The sequence below is a fragment of the Buceros rhinoceros genome, unplaced genomic scaffold (genome assembly GCF_000710305.1).
Source record: "Buceros rhinoceros silvestris isolate BGI_N320 unplaced genomic scaffold, ASM71030v1 scaffold32158, whole genome shotgun sequence".
In the NCBI taxonomy this organism is placed as follows: domain Eukaryota; kingdom Metazoa; phylum Chordata; class Aves; order Bucerotiformes; family Bucerotidae; genus Buceros; species Buceros rhinoceros.
Genome location: NW_010429122.1, coordinates 1 through 19,487, shown reverse-complemented (window position 1 = coordinate 19,487; position 19,487 = coordinate 1). Strand labels below are relative to the sequence as shown.

General features: G+C 38.6%; 1 protein-coding gene across 1 annotated transcript; it reads right to left on the bottom strand.

Moving 5' to 3' along the window:
• Window positions 1-453: 453 nt before the first annotated feature.
• Window positions 454-7,057, bottom strand: ANKRD46 (ankyrin repeat domain 46). Its single transcript, XM_010142539.1, has 3 exons — window positions 6,711-7,057; window positions 5,281-5,439; window positions 454-1,045 (listed from the first exon to the last, which is right to left on the bottom strand). The coding sequence occupies exons 1-3, from the start codon at window positions 7,019-7,021 to the stop codon at window positions 829-831; spliced, it is 687 nt and encodes a 228-aa protein (XP_010140841.1). The 5' UTR covers window positions 7,022-7,057; the 3' UTR covers window positions 454-828.
• Between the last annotated feature and the right edge of the window lie 12,430 nt (window positions 7,058-19,487).

Sequence of the window (19,487 nt, the reverse complement as noted above, 5' to 3'; positions counted from 1 at the left end):
GACGATGGCCTTACAGAAGCCTTACATACAGAGTAGAACACCTAAATTGCTTTTTAAACACCCTCACAAAGAAAAGTTTGCTTAGTAACATTTCAACAAAAAGGCAAAAGTTTTAGCCTAAGGCTGAAACAACTTTACTTCCAAAGCACAACAAACAGCTTTGTTCTACAAAATACACTTCAAGCAGCATTAATAACATTAAATTCATCTGGGGACGAAACACTACATTAACCTAATAAAGGCATGATCTATAGATTAAAGAAATAGCAAAAGTTAAAGCATTTCTCACTCTTTTTATAAACTAGCAGATATGAAACTATGGGGAGGCATTAAAAGAACTATGAAGTTGCAGCTTATTACTGTCTATCCATCAGAATGTGTTAATGCATTATTCAGATTTAAGGAAGATTTCTTTTAAAAGAACATTTTTTTTTCCACTGAAGCACACACACAAAAAAATCCAACAACAGATTTACCTCTCTTCATAAGGAAAATAAATCAAATTTGGTTCTGCACTAGGATACATTTTTCATGCCCAGGAATTTAATATTCATTATGAAAGGCCTTTTCTAATCATAATATTTTTTCAATAGAGAGGATTATCTTCACATCTTGCTTTCAAGTCAAGGTAAGACAGAGGTAGCTTAGGAATGCTTTAGAATTTAGTGTTTTACTTGAAATGAATTAATCCCACTTTCAAGGGGCTTAATAAGTACAAAAGGCAAACAGTATATACAGCTGCCACTGCCTGCACCAAGAGAATAATTCCAAGAAACTCAAAACAAGAATAGAACAGGGAAAAGCACGGTACACTTCTTTGCATTTGCTTCAGTGCACCAGTTCAGGCTGGTTTTCTACAAAAGGAAGCACCCCACTAACGTAGTATGCTATTCCAAGCGACAGAAGAGCAATGACAATAATGAGGAGCAGCACCCTCCAGAAGCCCAGGTCTTCCACAAACTCTTGCCATGTCGTGCGGAAACTGGAAAGAACTCCTTCACCTTGCTGCAGGTTTGGATTAAGGAGGGAATGGCTTTCCATTGCACTACAAAGGATTAAAGTTAAAAATACATCAGAGCAAAAGAATGCACCTTTAAGTACGACAGTAATCCTACTAAGAGCAACAGAAACATTCTAAATTAAAAACTACAGTTAGTTGAAAGGCTGTTTTATTAACCTGTGTAAAGAGAATGATATTTGTGTCTATGAAACTGCACTGAGTTCGCAGGCTTGCCACCTAGAAGCCTTCAGAAGACAGTCCCCATAATTTCTACTAAATACGGCTTAGTAAAATTTAACGAAGCATAAGCTAAATCCTCAAGGGGCACAGCTCTTTGTTAATAAAACAACAAATTATGATTTAAAAATAAACTCTGATAAATAAAATAGAAACCTTAACCAATACAATATAGATTCTGGAGTTCACTCTGTAGTGAACTTTACTACTCTCCTGAGTGTCCTTGTTAAAGAGTCTTCTTCTCTAGCATAAAAATATCACAGAAAACAATTAATTTCGATAACAAGAAGTTCAGAATCTTTCTGATCTTCCAAGACAAGCTTTGGCATTGCTGTGTTTTCTGCCATATGGTGTTCAGCAGCTGTTTTGATCTTTTAAAATTCCATTACCAATCCATCAGGCCCCTTTAAATCGTCAGACTAGAAATTAGGGACTGGAACTCTCACTTTTAAATGAGAAACAAACATAAAATTAGAGTGATGGAGTCGTATTGACAACTAATTGCGTTTAGGAAAAAATGTAAGTTGCTTCGAATGCTGCGTGGCTTCTTACCTCATTCCCCAATTTTGCTGGTTTCACAATTGGTTTGTAACATGAAACTTTCTCTGTTGCTGTATGAAAAACCTCACAAAGAATAGGAAAACTTTCTCATCACTGGATTTCACTTATGCAAAATTTTAGCCATCTGCACAGTCCTACTAATTCTCGCTCGAGTGAAATTACATACACAAGTGTTTATGTGATCAGGCTCTGACAAGCAGGGAAAGGAAATAGTGAAATCAACTATGTATACAGTGATGACAATAGCAGAAGGCAAACAGAAAAAAACCCATTTTTCTTCCTCCCTTCTAATTGCTTTCAGTTACCATATTCCTAGGTATCTCTTTTAGCAATAATAAACAAAAATATTCAGGGAAAAGTAATTTCCAAGTCAAAACTAACTGTAGAAATGCTATTGTTCTGGGTTCTCTCTTCTAAGATTACACCATGGAAAAACTTAACATTATTCACATGGTATTTTTTCTTAGGAAGTACAGCCACTGAAGAAGAACAGCCTAAACTCCCACAGCTTGTTGAAGTATTGGAGCATCGCATGCAGAAGATTTCAGGAACTGCCTATTACACAGCTTGTCTTTTTTTTTGTTTTTTAAATATTTATCTTACTGTAAAGCTATTTTCACTTGCCCACAGCTGCAGGATTTAGTCATCTTCCTTGCTTATTATGACTTCCCAAGAAAAATGAGGGTTTCATAAAAGACAGCCATTGGTGTAGAAGTACTCGCTGATTGAGTACTAACTAGTTAATACATAACCAGAGAGAGGTTAAAGGTGCAATCCAATTTATGTGAAACGATCACATGCTTGCTTATTAAGTAGAAAAGGGTACATAGAAAACACTTGCTATTTTATACTGCAACCCAACTAAAATCAATGTTGTTCAAGGTATTTTTTCTTATTATGAATTACAGCTGCTTAAGAAATGGTAAAGCAGCAATGTAGCCCACAGACATGTTTGTGCCACACAGACCAGACGGATGTTCTCTTCTGTTCCAGCACAATGTGGAACTTCACATTTGGATGCACTTGTGGGTGCAGTCACAGGTCATGCTGGGCTGTGCAGACGGACAGATCGTGTGTGCTGCAAGATGGACAGAGTGTGCTCTGCCTCCTGACTGCACAGTAGCACCCCTCCCTGGGAGGAACGAATTAATCCCTGGGAGGAGTGCAAAGCAAGAGAAAGCCAATTTGACTCGGGAACCTAGCTTTGGCCTTTGCTTCCAGAGCAGCAGCAACTCTGTGTACTAAGAGACAGAAAACTAAAGGCAGAGACTGCTTTTAGAAAGAGCAACCATTACTTCTCCAAAGATTTGTACATAATGTAAGAGAGCCGGGTGTGGAGAGGACAGAAGACATTCATCTAAGTGAATGTGAAAATAGTATTAAGAGGGAGGAGTGAAACTGTGGAGGTCTGAAAAGCCAGCTGTTACAAAGACATTATTTATTTACAAAGCAAACAGCACACAAGCTCCCTTGCTTTTGCTGCTGTAGGCATCTGTTAGCTGTTATTTTAAAAGTAATGTATTTCAGATATTTTAAACACGTTCACAAACAAGCTGGGTAGTGCACTGTTTATGTCTCTATGCTTCTCTCCAAGGAAAGTTGCTGACTTCCCTGCCAAAGCAAACAATATAACATTTATGAAGATCAAATAACAGAAAGGAAGCTATGTTCATTAAAGGGACACTACCAAATCAAAAACTGGAATTTAAATGGGGCTGGTCCGTATGTTAAAACAAGTCCAGCATTTCTGTGTGACAAGCAACTTTCAATAAAGTTAGTTAAGCCTGAAAGGTAACATGCACAAATTCTTACACCCATGTAATTCTGAGCATAATACCAAATTTTCTATTTCAGGGCTTAAAACAGTCTCTCTGATGACTGGGGTCACTTAGTGCAGGAGAAAGCACTTCCAATCTTCTCAGTGGGAGTATCTGTAAGTTTTGTTGGTTTTGTCTTTTCTATTTAGAACTCCATCCATCCAGTTTAATTTTCATTTACAGTACAGTGTCTACATTTTGACACCAACTGAACAACCATTACGTGACAAATTTTCCAGCAGTCACAGTTCATGATCATTATTAGACAAAAAACTTTACGCATTTGAATAAATTCAGTATAAGAGCAAGTATCCCAAACAACATTGCTACACTGTTTATGATATAAATTAAAAACAAAAAAGCCCACCAGTACTGGAAAGATCTCTTGCATTATTAACCTCAGTCCCATGCTCTGTCACGTTTACTGGCAAAATTCAATGATTTCTGCAAGAGAATTAGCCTACTCTCAAACTTGCAAGGCTTCTTGCCTCATCTAAATCCTACAGGAAGGCTGTCTTGGAAGCTCATTGTAAAAAAACCACACTCAGTTTTCAATCAAAAAAGTATTGTGGTTTATCTGTATCCTTTGGCGTTTGTGCTATCATCATCTTTTGTCTTTAACAGTTATTTTTAGTGCTACTCAAAACCAGTATTTCTTGTCAGCAAACCACACACCTCTCAGCCTTCACTCTGCCAGGCTAAAACAAACTTGCCTTCTTTCTCAAGAAGACGCTCTGTTCCCTTGATCGTGGAAGTAATGCTTCTCCACTCTTCTTAAAGGATAAACCAAACTTTTTTAAACGGGGCTGAACAGCTTTATAAAAGATACTACACAGCAGAAGCCACTGTTGCTTTTTACAACAGCACTGACAGTTCATGTAGTGGAAATATCTCAGCTGGCATATCAGAGGACCTCATTGCCTTTCCCAGGGTAGCATCAACTCCTGAAACTAATACATCAAACCTTGTCTCCTATACCCTTGCTCATTGCTCATTGAGGAACTTTCATTTTACAGCACACAGCTTTAGGTAAATGAACCTGCATTTTGTGCTACTGAATCGCAAATTTACTCCTACTAATTTCCTGTCCCTTGTCATCCCAGATGATGATCCCTATGCCATCCTAATTTTCCTCTGGGTTGTCTGTATCTCCCTTCTTAGTATCACTAATATGCTACTCCCTTCTAAGTCAGGATCATTTACGACACTAAGTAAGCACAGTCCCAGAACAAGAACTTTAAGAATTCATTAGCAACTTCTCTCTAACGCAGTACTTTCCCTAAAATTTTCAGCAATTTTCCTGAAATCTTCAGTTCTCCTTTACTATCCCTCTAGCCACCATGAAATTCCTATTTTATTCTCCATCTTTTCCAGGACTACTACCCCATTTTCCCTTTGGCCTTGTGATAAGTGGTGGAATATTTATTTTTGGGAGTCTGTAATGGAAAACAAGTAATTATTTTTTAAAATTTCCACCATAAAATGAAAATATCAATAGAAAAAGTATTTTCTTACATTTGATCTGTTTAAGAGATTTTTTTTCCCAAAATTTAAAATTTGTGTTTGCTACTATCTGTTTGGAGGAATAAACAAACAAGTCAACCACAAAAAGCTAAAAGCCATAAATATTATTTCTCCTAGTAATTATTTTTGTTTTGTAAATACCTTTCACTTTCAGCAGTTTGCATCGTTTCCAGCTTTGAATGAGCTCCTCTGTTAAATCCTTTTACCTCTTGCTCTTCTAAAGATTCCAGCAGTCTAATCACATCTTTATTCACACCCCTTCGTTTTGCAAGAACAAGCGGTGTTGCACCTTGGTGATTACTAAAATAACGGCACAAAAGGACATGACAAAAGAAACTTTTAATACAGAAATACTGTAACAAGACAATGCAGCATAACGGATTATGATTTAATTCCTCAGAACTGTTTTCTGCTGTATCAGACAGTAAGAAATTCCTGTCTATAAAAGTTAAACAAGTATATTTAGTTTTTAAATTGCACAACTCTTCTCCCTCTAAAGAAAATCAAAATTCCTCGTACTCTATTCTAATTGGAATCTTTGAGTGTTTTAACAAAAATTAAACAGTAGCTATATGGCAATATTCAAGATTAAGCTGAATTTCAAGAAAGAATAGTGCAGTCTGGTTCCTCGAAGTTCCTTTTCCATGTAGGTATTAGGACAACAGGCAAAAATTAAATAAAATACAGATGGTCCCTCTGCTGCTTTTAAAATTATACTGAATAGAACCACAGCTGCCTTCACACCAAGGATTTTCACCAGAGTTGTTTGAAATGAGGGAAAAAAAAACCAACAGCCCACAAACCTTAAAGAATCTGGTCTGCAAATAACTAGCTTTGCTGAGTTGAAAACATTAATGAGGGACAGGTGAAAAACGGACAGATTAAAAAGCTCTAAAGTTTTAAAGTTACTACCGGTTTTTGCATGTGTTGAGAATATGCAATGTTCCACAGACAAAATAATTCAGTTACTGCAATGAAACAGCTATTTTGCAGCCTGAGAGCTTACATCTGAGCGCTGGCATCTGACAGCTGCTGGAAGCCAGAAAGAAAGAATATACAATATTTAAAAGAGGAGCTGAGTCACAGACTTTGAGAGAGGGAGAAAACACTGAAAAGAAGTATTGTTACTGAAGGAGTGTGGGAATGAACTGACACACACATATACTGTATTTTCTTTGTCCTATACAGTAAAACAATTAAAACAATAGAACTGTGGTGGAGAAAAATCTTTTAAAGAAGTAGTCAATGCGATGTTTTCTTTGGTGCCAACCACCCACACCTGACTGTCTGGCCAAACCAGGATTGCAATGTCATCAGTGAGGCAGAATTAGACACAGCAGCCCACACCAGCAGCTGCTATTTTTATTTGCTTTATTTGCTTGTTGCATAGACTAGCAGAAATGGCCTCTTACTGTTTTCCTGCCGCCTTATTTTGTGTATTTTGTTAAGTGATAACTTAAAAAAGTTGAATGGCACCAAATACAGCAACAGCAGATTTATATGCAAGGCTCTGGCAACAGAAGATGAATATATTATAAAATGTGCTGTAAAAAAAAAAAAAAGTGACTTACCAAATATCAATTTTAAGTCCATTAGAAACCAGGAACTGGATGGTATCCACATGCCCACACAGGTGAAGGGCTGTGTTACCCTGGTAATCAGTGGCGAGTAGGTCAGCACCAAATTTATGTAAGAGTTGACAGATGTCTACATTTCCTCTGGCTGCAGCAAGGTGAAGGCCAGTTCGGCCCCGGCTGTCACGAATATTTGGGTCGAAACCACTCTCTAGCAGTCGTTTGGAATAGTTAAAATCTCCATCGATGCAAGCCTGCAGCAGCGGCACGTTGGTCTGGGAAGAGTCATTTACAAAAACGTAGGACATTGTTTTGATTCTGTCTGGAGCAGAGGACAAACCTGCAAGTGGGAAGAAATGATGGTGAAACCAGGCAAATAAACACAACGCGAATACTCAGTAGATGGCTCAAGAATGCAAACTAGCTTATCAACCAAGCCTGAAATCCTCCTGTCCTACATATTAACTTTGTGTGCTTCATTCCCTTCTGGTGATATGGAAAGAGCTCCTTTTAGTCTGTCTTGCATCTCTGGCAACAGCAGCAGAGCTTTGTTATTAGAGAAAACTGGTAAGATCAATGCCATAAATGCAAGAGAGGTGATTAGCTTTCACCCAGTAAGAGATCATATGTAGTAGCATTGATATTAAAGGACAAAACACTGCAGATCAGAACTGAAAGGGCGAAGAATCACCCTTCATAAACTGGGAAACCCTAAAGAATTCAGCTAACAGATACACTGACGCTAACTGCAATTCTTACTAGCTATAGGCAAAGCTCCTCTGGTGGGATTTCCACCACCTGAACTTCAACTTTGAGGTACAAAGCACAGTGAGTTGCTGAAAATGCCTGATTACTATAAATACTCATTCCTTCATTCTGCAAGAAATGTGTTTTTCGATACTCTTTGTAGAACATTATTTTTATAGTTCCACAGATACACAACTACTGAACAAACAACAACAATATGGACCATAGAAAACTGAGTGTATAATGGGAAATTCCCCACATGAATGTGAAAACTGAAAGTGGGTACAAGGAGGACAACGGGAAAATCAAGTATGGAGCTATTGTGGGTTCAACTAGAAATCCAATATGGAAAAGCACAAATGTAGATTCTCTGGCTTAAAATTAAATAAAGGATTAAGTCCTTTTCTGTACTGGGACCTAAAAGAGGAAGATAAATGTTGTTTCACCATGGATTTCTTCATGTAGAGTATTAAGTTTTGCAGAAGAATATTTTAAGGATGAGTCAAATAATGAGGGTATGATTACACTGTGTGCTGCCTGGACACAGAAAAGATGACCTGAAAACAATACGGAAAAGAATGACTATGCAAGAAGATGGCAAAATGTGCATAAGTGATAATAAGAAATGAAAACATCTAGGAGACTGCAGAAGAAAGCTCTGTGCTGCCTCAGAGAGGATGCAAAAAAAAAAACAAACGGTAAATATAAACCCAGTAAATATCCTTAGAAGAAATCTCAATACTGATATGACACTGTTCAAATGACAGGAAGAAAAAGTGATTTTACTAGACAAGCTTTGAATGGAAACCGAACAGAAACTTAATTGAGACAGTGTATATCACTTGCCATAGGGTTGCATTTTGGGCTCATGATTAGCAGTCTTCTGATTAACTGTGTGAACCTCTTATCAAGACTGCTATATGCAGATTTAAATTTTCTCATCTATATAAGGTATCCTTCCACACCAGTGCACTCATTCAGCTGGGAGAATGGAAACATGGCCAGTGGCCAAAGAATTCAATTTAAAACCTCTCCTTTTTTGAGAGTTTATAATGTCTGTATTTTATTGCTCTTCTCCCATGTTTTAGATCAAACTCGAGATCAAAGTACCTACAGAAGTAATTTCAAAATGTTTACACACTGGTCTGATTAACAGCTGTAGCATTTGGGGCTGTTGAGGTTAATAAATCTTATTTAAACTTCCCTAGGTTGTATTTTCTGTCTGGACAAATTCTGCTGCATGTACCAACACTATCTAGTTTCCCAGTGCAGGAACGCACAACTTCTTTTGCTTTCTTGGATGCTGAAGAGAAAAATACGTAGGAATAGCCTCTATGTCCTGGTATCTGTATAAGGAATGATTTTAAGCAGAGTACATTGCCCTGGGCTGCACATATGTTTTTACGCACGTTGATGGTGTATGACTGGCTCAAGCACCTTTCCCATAATCTCCTCCAATAGCAACAGGCCAGTTCACTGATTGCTACTGTAAAACATTTCATGCAAGACTGATGTCATTTAAGGCACCAACGGTTTTCTCATAACCCTACAGAAAAAGAAGAGACAATGTCCTCACTCGTATTCCCAATGAGTAAGTTATAAAACCCCCAGATGTTGCAAAGCTAGGATTCCCAGCCGACAGCAATTTTAAATTTCTTGCCCATTTTCCACCCAAATCATAAATGATGTGAGGATTCTTCTTCAACTCTGCTAGTCCAATCTTTGCTGAGAAAAATAATGGGTCCAGTTTCTGTACAATGTGAGAAACTTTTACATTCTGCACTAAAGCTTCCATATAGCAAGATCATCAAAATTTAAAAACCTATAGTAACAGCATATTGACGGCACAAAACCCTACTTGTATTTGATAAAAAGATTGTGGTTCACTTCTAAAATAGTATTTGAGTTTTAGACCTGTTTAGTAAAACAAGGCCTAACATAAATCAGCAGCAGAATATTACACTGGATGAGATGTGTGCTATTTGAGAAACAGTTTGGCATGCTCTGTTAAATGTAAGCTGGTGTTTATATTTTCATTCCAAACATGTATGTCAGGTAAAGCCTTATAGAATTCCCCATCTCTTTACGAACAACTCTGATGAAACATTAGCAAGCAATACCAGTAAAAGCACCATCACTGCCCTATTTTCTCAGGAAAGGAAGCACAAAGATTAACAATTATCAGAAAGTGTAACTGGAAGTAAATCTGGTTCAGAATTTATTATCACTAGAATCTTTTAGAATTGATTTTGAAGTGCAGAAGCCTAAAGTGAAACCTTAGTATTCCACAGAAAGAAAGAAAAAAAACCAACAAATTTTTCTTCCCAAGGCTTGCAGATTGTGGACTGAGCAAACACAAAAAAAAAAAAATTTTGGGCCATCTGTTTTGATTAATCTTTGTGATTAAAAAAGATTTTTTTCTACAAACACAATTTTATTCCACATATGGCCACCTAACTTATGCCAGATATGAGCTGCATACAAAGCTAAACTATACACCATCTTTAGAATGCCAGCCCCCAAATGGTATGCTCTTGCCTCAAATTAAACCCAATTTAGCAAAATTTCCTGTCTAACAAAACTAAAACAAAATTACAATAGTCAACTTAATTAGATATTTTTGAATTAACAAACAGCGGTTACATTTCTGTCCACAATATGTATCAAAAAGCTTGCTGCTGTAACAAATATCTAATGCAGTGCATTTAGAATTCCAAAGCATTGGCCATTCTCTTTAAATTGCTTCTGAAAGGTGAAGATAACAACTCTCAACCTGCCTAAACGCTGGCACTCTTACCATTAAGCACTGATGTCACAGGCACAAACCGACTTGCCTGAGTAACAAGACATGAAAGCACTGCAAAATAAGCATTCTGAATATCCCTATGAATTACTACTTCTGGAGTTAAGTAAATCTAATTTCGTTCAGTAAATGACTCCTAAAAATGCACCATCTACTGAAAATGTATCTTTTAAATTACGCTTCTGTTAAAAAAATGTTTTGCTGTCAAGAACTTATTTTGATAGAAAATTAATTTTGTGGAAAAAGTAAATTCAAAGACATAATACAAAGGTGTAATGTAAGAATAGATTTTCTCTAAATTTGTACAACATGGCTATAGACTAAGTACAGTACTTTTATTAATAATTTTAGAAATTATGCTGTAAGCCATTTTTCATGGCTTACATGTGGGCTAGTACAGGGTAAGAAAATCTAATTGAACTGTTCTGTTTTCAAAAGGAATACTTATATTAAGTGATTCTTTAAGAATCATTTACTTTGATTTATTAGAAGTCTTGTATAACACATTCACAGCTGCATAAGCCAGGAGTGATCTTGGATAATTCAAACCATAGAGCTAGATGCAGGTTCTGTTTCTTCTTAAACTAGTTCTACATTTGCACTAGCTCCGGACAGTTTTATTTTACAGTAAATATATGCTGCTGTCTCTGCTTCTCAGTTACCAAATAGCTCCAGAAAAAGGAGAGAACATCTACAGTGTGAGACAGAATCACTACCGGGACCTGCCTCTCCACAACAAAAATCTTAATGAACCTGACAAGTTGTAATTAATCACCCGGACACTGCTGCTTAAGATATACCCATTCTGCAAAACTATTTCCATAGTATTTCCAAGGACATTCAGAAAAACTGAAGTAATTGCCCTATTGTAAAACAATGGATCAGGACAACAAAACTATCAATATTGGATTGCTCAGTACTTGAAATTTCTCAGTATTAATACACACTTTGACATTTAGAACCTAAGCACTAGAGAAACTGCCACCACCAGAAATGGAAACTAAAACAAACAAACAAAGTAACATCTGCCACTCTGCACCACATGTGCACACACACGTGAACACACAACACGCATTCCTTGTAAAATCTGCATCTGCCAACTCCCTCACAGCAAAGAGCTTCCTCCTTTGGTGATACACTCTGAGAGTGGTAGTGGCTTGCCGAGTTCTTCCTTCAGGCTTTAAATGAATGAAAAACATTCCAGTGCTTTGGCCCATGATCTCTGAGAGCAATGGGATCGTTCCCTCAAAAACCTTGTGAACCTAAGCTGGTTTTGGATATACAAGGTAAGGTATTTAAAAAAGGTGTAATTTAATAATAATGATTTTAAAAATGACATTACCTTGCTTATCCATCCTCTGAACACTGATCAGGTGCTGAAATGTAAACCTGGCAGTAATATTCTGTTTCGCTTTCTAGGCAGGCGGAGGGAGAAATGCCTTGGTAAGTTTTCATGCACACTTGTATTTAAGTTCCTAAGAAGACATTCAACTGAATAAATGTTATATTTAGTAAAAAATCATATGATCAATTGTCATTTCTGTGTAGGAAAGAACCCCACTGTATCAAGAGTCTATATCAAGTTCCACTGAGAGCTCTGTATCTTCTATTAAAAATCTTTACCTATTCAGTCCAACTGGAACAGTTTTACTGCTCCACCAACATGGAACTGCTGTTAAAAGCAGCATCTCGGATTCAGAACAGCATTATGTCTGTTTTACACACAGCTATATTTCTGCAGCATTCTCCCTTCCTATTTTTAGTTACATCTTCAAGAGTTCCTGGATTCAGGGTACCACAGCAGGTTCATAAGACCTACCTCGTCTTTCCTGTCTCCAGCAAGACACATGGGTAAGCAGTAACGCAAGAACATGATGTATGCCATTTGTTTACAGTCACTCCCATTCCTTCCTGCAAACGTGAGACGTACAGGTACATTCTTTTGATGTAAGGATCATCCTGTAAGCAGAAACTTCAGTGCACTGCATATACATAGTGCTTTGCACGCAGGGGCTACAAAAGTGCTTTATGAAAAAAATGATGAGTAATTATTGCTGTCCTTTTATGGATCAGCAGACAATGGGATTGAAGAACAGGGAGCTTTGCTGATCGTTGTACAGTACGTCAGCATCACAAGATCAAAAATAAACAAGACCTCAAACACCAACCCAGGGCTGCAGAACGCTTCCCCAGATAATACAGTACCTGCACTTCGAACTTACGTACACAAAATAAGGGAATGATAGGAAAGAGATCATTCTTTTAAAACACCTTTATTAACAGGCAGAATCACAAACATTTTATCATTACCACACTTAAGTGGTAATTCAGTTGCATCTGATGTCTCAGAGCACTTAACTTCTATCAAATATACATCTTTCATCTTCTGCACAACAAGAACTATTTAGGAAGGAAGGCGATTTACAACTTTCTTCAAATCAGCTGTAACTTTAATTCCCCACAACTGGCCCAGGTAGCTCGGTGAATGACCGCAGTACTTCCCTGATTGCTGTGGTCAGTTCGACTACATCTGCTTTTATAGAAACCTATCGAATCACTTACAATGATTGTAATTATCAACTTCTTTATAAACCTTTATTCAAACTCTTTCTTTATTTCTCCTGGGAACATGAGGCATGCTAATGCACATTGGTTAAGAAAATACTAAAGCTCACCTCATAGTGTTTTGTTGTTGGTTTATTTTGTTTTTAACAGACTAGAGAGAATTCATTCCACTCCTAATGAAGTCTTTGCGTTTAAATTTGCCGTAGACGTTGAAGCAGTCTTCTCAAAAAGAAGACACTGGTAACTGAGCACCAGGGGCTGGTTATAACCCGGCTGGCCATGGGCAATTGTGGGCTGCTGAAGCCCGTGGGTGTGTGGATGAGCACTGCCACCGCGTGGGCTGACAAATTCCTGCCCGACCGAAGCATGCTCACACAGACCGCTTTTTCTACATTCTGTGCTGTTTTCAATTTTCCTGAGAATGAAATGAGGGAAGGCTTGAAAATAAGACTTCATAAAACTTAATAAAAAAAGAATTCTGTTATCTGAACTGCTCGTCTTTTGTGGTACAAACAGCAATCTTGTTTAAGCTCTGATCCTGTATTAATGAGGACTTCTGTATGCGCCTTGAGACCTGAAGACAAAGGTATTTCCTTAAAAACAGTATGCATTTACGCCTGTTTCTTAAAAACTTCCGAAAACTAAAACCAAAACAACCCCCACACACCAAAAGCCCAGTCCTTACCTAAACAATCAGTAAGTCTGAAATGACAAGTTTACTAAAATAGGAAAAACTTTCAGCAGGGATCATCAGAAGTCAGAGCTTAGTCAGCTTTATTCCATCAATAAAGCAAACTAAGAACCAAGAACCTGTCTCTAAAATGCTTATTATTATACATTCCATATTTTCTTCCTTTATTTCTTATAGTGTGTACAACATCTCATATGCTCTTAGTTATACATAATCTTCCTTAGTAATGTGTGCAACACCAAATCCAGTTTAAATGGCTAGTGAAGAGAAGCACTATGTCTCCTAAATTTCTAAGTTATTTATTTATATATAACTATATGTTTGACTTTACTTTTAAAATAAAATACCACTACGCTTGTTCATTAGTTTATTGGTTTATGTGAACAATACCAATGATAAGACAACTAATGCTGTCAGATATGCAACTGTTACTATGACTGCTGGATACAGTTCTGCTCAGAATTTTCATTAAACCACTTTACCAAAGCCAAATAATTGTTATATTTACTTCTTTCAAATATTCTAAACCTCTATCAATTTAGCATGACTTCAAAAACTTAATTGTATCATGTTGGATCATGTTATGTGACATCGTAAGGTGAAATGGTAAAACCATTAAGGTTGTATTTCTAATTAATATTTATATATATATACACATCTTGATGCAATTTTTCATAAATGATTACTTCACCATGCTTAGCCTAAAAAAAATCTCTCCATGAGGGCAAACCTGTAGTACTAGTAACTGCCCAACACTGTCTTACAAGACTGAAGGGAGGTAAATCACCAGTCTACAGTTCCAATGACAACTGCCAAGTCTGAGAATGTGGGAGGCCATCCATAAGCTCCTGATCTGAGCAGAGGCTGGAATTGACCAAAAACATAACAGAAGATGACTGGGAAGATGTTAAATGGATTTGAAACTGTAATTATGGAACCTGAGAGTGAAGTCGCTCAACTGATGTTTACGAGTTACATCAATGGATCCTACCGAGCCTAGAAACAAAAGACATGACTTGTATGGGGAAAACTTCTGCCTTTGGGTAACTCAGTAAGTGCTAGTACCTTATCTGAGAAAGACTCGATACACAGCGTGAAAGGTAGCGTCCAGACAATGAACAGCAACACCCATGTTTGTTTAGAAAGGTTTGACAGGTGGTACTCAGTTCTATTTGAGAAAGGCTGAAGAGAAACAGTAGTGAAGAAAGCCCCTGTCAATTATTACCCACAGCAGACCACAGCAAAGGTCCATTTACACCTAGTACCATTTTTCATATGGTGGCCAAAAGCAAAGTCTGGGGAAAAAGAATAGGGCGAGCATATGTAATACTGCTTTTTCCATTCAAAAGTCTTTCCTGGCTGGATGGGGTTCCCACATGTTCAGCATCCCTCAGTGCTCCCCCCTCCAGCAAATTTGTCCATTCTCCTCTTCAACACACATGCTTCCAATATCCACAACACACTCTGCTAAGTTCTCCAACTCTACTACCTGCGAAGTCCCACATCTTTTGATCTGGCTGAATCAGGGTCTTGTTAGCTTCACTTGTGGACCCCCAGCTCTCCTGCTGGAAGAACAGACAGTCAAATCCTGTCCATTCTTTTCACGCCACTCATGATTCTACAGGCCTTCACCATATTCTCCTCAGACTTTCCCTTCCAGAATGAATTACGGACTCCCAGCTTTCTTCCTGTGGAAGGGGGTCCGTATCTTTGACCATTCTTGTTTTGCTTCTCCAACCTCCCTCATTTTTACTCTATGTTTTCTGAGCTGGGAGGCAGAGCAGGGGAATCACACAGGGTGTTAGAGGTGAACCACTGATTAACATGGTGGCATGACGAGATTCTTTGTTCTTCACTTGTTTCCCAATAATATCTACTATTTGATTTACCTTTTGGACTGCTGCTGAACATTGTGGTTATACTTGCATGGAACCATTCATCGTAACTACAAAATGCTGCTTGTTACTGAGAGCCCAGTATTTCATATGGGAAGCTAGGAATCTTTTTACACTATCTGAATAGCTCTACCTACAGAACATCACGTTATTATTATCCTGGTATTCAGTCTCACAGATCTCCCTGCAGCTTTTCATAGTTGTGACCTTATCTTTACTATTCACGTCACTGGCAAACTCTATCACCTTGTTGCTCACTGACTTTTCTAGGCTGTTCTCGATATACTAACAGCTCTGAATCCAGAGCTGAACCCTGCAGAACTAAAGTTCTTCCAGTGAAAAGACTGATCACAAAAACTCCTGTCCTGGATCAGATTGATCCAGCTCACCTAGCACTCTGCTTTCATCAGTGAAAATCAGAGATCTTTCTTCTGGGGGGCACATGAGACTGGCTGCTTTCTACAGCCCACTCCCCAAACACACCCCAGCAGCCACTACTGTTACACCGGAGACCCTCCTGACTAGTCTTTTCAGCAGCCCCTCGACAGACTTCTTGTCCATGAGTTTTTCTAATCCCTTCTTAAACCTGACCACACTGTCTCCCCCCCCAACCCCCCCCCCCCAGCCACTACTGTTACACTGGAGACCCTCCTGACTAGTCTTTTCAGCAGCCCCTCGACAGACTTCTTGTCCATGAGTTTTTCTAATCCCTTCTTAAACCTGACCACACTGTCTCCACAGCTCCCCCTGTCAAGCCCACTGAAGCCCTTCCCTGCATCCATTTGAAACTGTCCTTCCACCAGCCCCAGCAAGCAACCCTCATTCCAGTGACACAGGGTTAGGTGAGTAACTCTCACCTTATTCACTGCCTTCATTTCACAAGTCTTGATTACGCCCCAGCCACCTCCCCTCTAAAGTGAACAATCAGCTTAAGGAAGCTGATCCCCTCAGCCCTTTTAGTTGCTTTTCTCCAACCTGCTGTAGCCTTCTTCACATGCAGAGACCAGAACCACACACACTGCACCAGATGTGGGGGCACCCAGCCAGAGCAGAACAATGGTGTCCTCCTTTTCTCCAACCTGCTGTAGCCTTCTTCACATGCAGAGACCAGAACCACACACACTGCACCAGATGTGGGGGCACCCAGCCAGAGCAGAAAAATGGTGTCCTCTGCCTTCTTCTCAGTAGCCTGCCTGAGCACAGTCACCACTTTCCTGGCTTTCTGGCTGCCACGGCACACTGAGCTGAGGTTTTCAGGGAACTGTCAATGGTGACTCCAAGAGCTTTTTCTTGACTGGCAGCTGCCAGTTCTCAGTTCAGCACCATGTAAACATGGTTTATCTTACCTTTGCATAGACTGAAGCTCATGTGCCACCTTTCTGCTCCCCTTCTTTTTTTGGCAATTTATTTTTGCCTTCTTTTTCATTTTTCAATTCAGCTATTTCTCCATGTAAGAAATATATTTTATGCTACAAGCACTCAGTCTCCTCAAAAGCCTCTGGTAGGATACTTTTTTTTAATGCTTCTTGAAAATCCAAGTAGACTGTACAAATCACATCATCTGCATCTACAACCCTACTCAAACTCCAGTAAAAGCTGAGGAGCCTTAGATGCAGCAAACCTCTAAAAACATCCCAACTCAGGCAGAACCAGATCCTAACACACTAATCCACAGCAAGGACAGGCATCCACTTCTCTGCAGAAAAAATATCAAGGTGAAGAAGAAAGACAAGCATTCTATACCGTCCATGGGAAACCCGTGCACCAGAAGCCCTCCCTGAAAAGTGTTGCTGCCCTTTGTCACCATCCACTAGGCTCATCTGACACTGTAAGAGGTCTTGAGCATGCTGGAGAATATAACCCCACCAATGAACACTGGAAGATTTATTCCTTTAAGTTTATGTTATAAAATTCAGCTGAGGCACCTGCATTACTTGGATGTAAGAAGTTTGCTGAGGGTCAAAACTAGTGTTTAAGCAGCTCTGTTACACTTAGTCAACTGAAATTTTATCAAGAAAGAAAGAAATGCCACCTGGAAAAGTGGTGTTAACACATGAACTAAAGCCATAATCTAAGTTCTGTAAGTATAGATATGACATCAGTGAGCTACCGCAGCCTAACTATGTTTCCACATATTTATTAAGTATGTCTTTCAATAGTAAAGCAAACCACAACAAATCTGCACATTTCAGTATTTGTGCTCTTGACTTAGGTGATGGCAGGATCTCCGTAAACGCTGATGACTGAAATTTGGTACAACAGGCCCACATATTCAAGACAGGCCCATCAGCCTGTCATCTACAGTAACAACATGCTATGAATGGCCTCTACAGAAAGCTGAATGCATCAGGGATCATGTACTCCACATAACGGGCACAAATCGATGCCCTCTGAAACATTCCATGTGCTTATTAACTGACCCATCTGGAAGTGGAGCATCCAAAACTGAGATTGTGTGGGAGGCATACTCAAGTCCCTAGAAGAGTTACTAGTAGTTCACTCCTTGGATGACCAGGTCCTGGGCTGCAGATGAGGACTTCAAGGCCAGATATAGAAATTAAGGCCAGATGTAGTCAGAAATCAACCGCACAAGAATAAGAGGTGGGATAATACAGTCAAGGCACCACTTTAAATCCCTCGCTCTTCCAGATGAGGTACCTCTAAATGAAGGATACCAAAACCTGCTGGAGGAAACCTGTCACTGAGGTCAGACCACAACTGATTTTCATAGACCCTCTCTTGCAAACTAACATTCCTCTGGTAGGAAGACGGCAGATGCACATACTACACTTCAGCTTTCAACTCAGCGCAGCTCACTCATCTTCCCTTCGACTCCAAAAGAGCAATTAGACAGTGTCATTTTCTGATTGTCACCAATCCTATTCAGACTGCAAACAGTACAATAAAATCTTTTCTTCTGAAACCACGTTAAACAAGTTCTTGTTACCAAACTTATTTTTTATGAAAAGCTGCAGATAACACTAAGCTTAGTCCCCTGCTACAGCAAAGAAGAGTATTACTTTTACAAAACAGTCACCTTCCATCTAAAAAGTGTTGGGCTCTTGCTCCTCCTTGACCTTCCGGAAGGCTGCTCCTGAACATCAGTGTCCTCTGATGGTTAGAAATTTTCATATATTATTAATCTTAAAATCTATGTTAAATTATTCATGTATCAACATCATTGTTTACGTCATTTTATGCCCTTCATAGTGTTTATCTTGATAAAGCAAAACCGGCCTTTACTCTGCAAAACTAAAAAGGCAAATTCTTCTTTCAACAGACTCTTAATTTCCCCACCTGTCCTAGGCACATCTTCCTGCATCTGTTCCACTTTACCTTTTCCCCTGAGATTAACATTATATGAAGTATTTCAGAGTTTTGTTAATGGATAACAGTAATTTAATTTATTGTCTGGATCATCATATGTCAGCATTCACTTTTCCCATAAATGCGTATCTTGTAACTACTTAATACATATTTTGGTTTTGTGCTGCTTTCCACTGGTTAAGAATTACTTCTGTAAACTGTGTTTACAAGTTTGCAACTGCAAACTCTTGTTCTTTTAATTGCTATTGTACTTACCTCATACTCTAGTTCTCAGGATCACCCAATTCTTTCTGTCTAGTACTGTAATCCTCCTCTGTATTGCCAATGTCTACCAACTCACGATAGATCTTCAAAGAATTTTATAATCTTTTATACTCAGATTTGATCGATTTTCTTTTCAATATTACTCACCATAGTTTGTCTCTAGTTACTTCCCCATCCTCTTTACAATTTGGGTGTTACCCTTATCTTTTCAGCACAGTAATAATTTCCCTTGCAGCAGCTGATCAAAAACTCCAGTGTTGTCTAGCAAAAAAAGACAACTACTCCGTTTCCCTTAAACCCAGTAACTATCAAAGACAGCTTTGAGGACAGATTTAAAAATAAAGCTCTTCCAGCAAAAATACATTTCGCCTTTTAATTTCACTTATCTTCATTGTTTTCTCCTAAAAAGTATGTTCTAAAGCAACACGCCACAGAAGCTGCATGCTTACGAACGTCCTGTCAGGAGGACAGCCGCCTTCCTG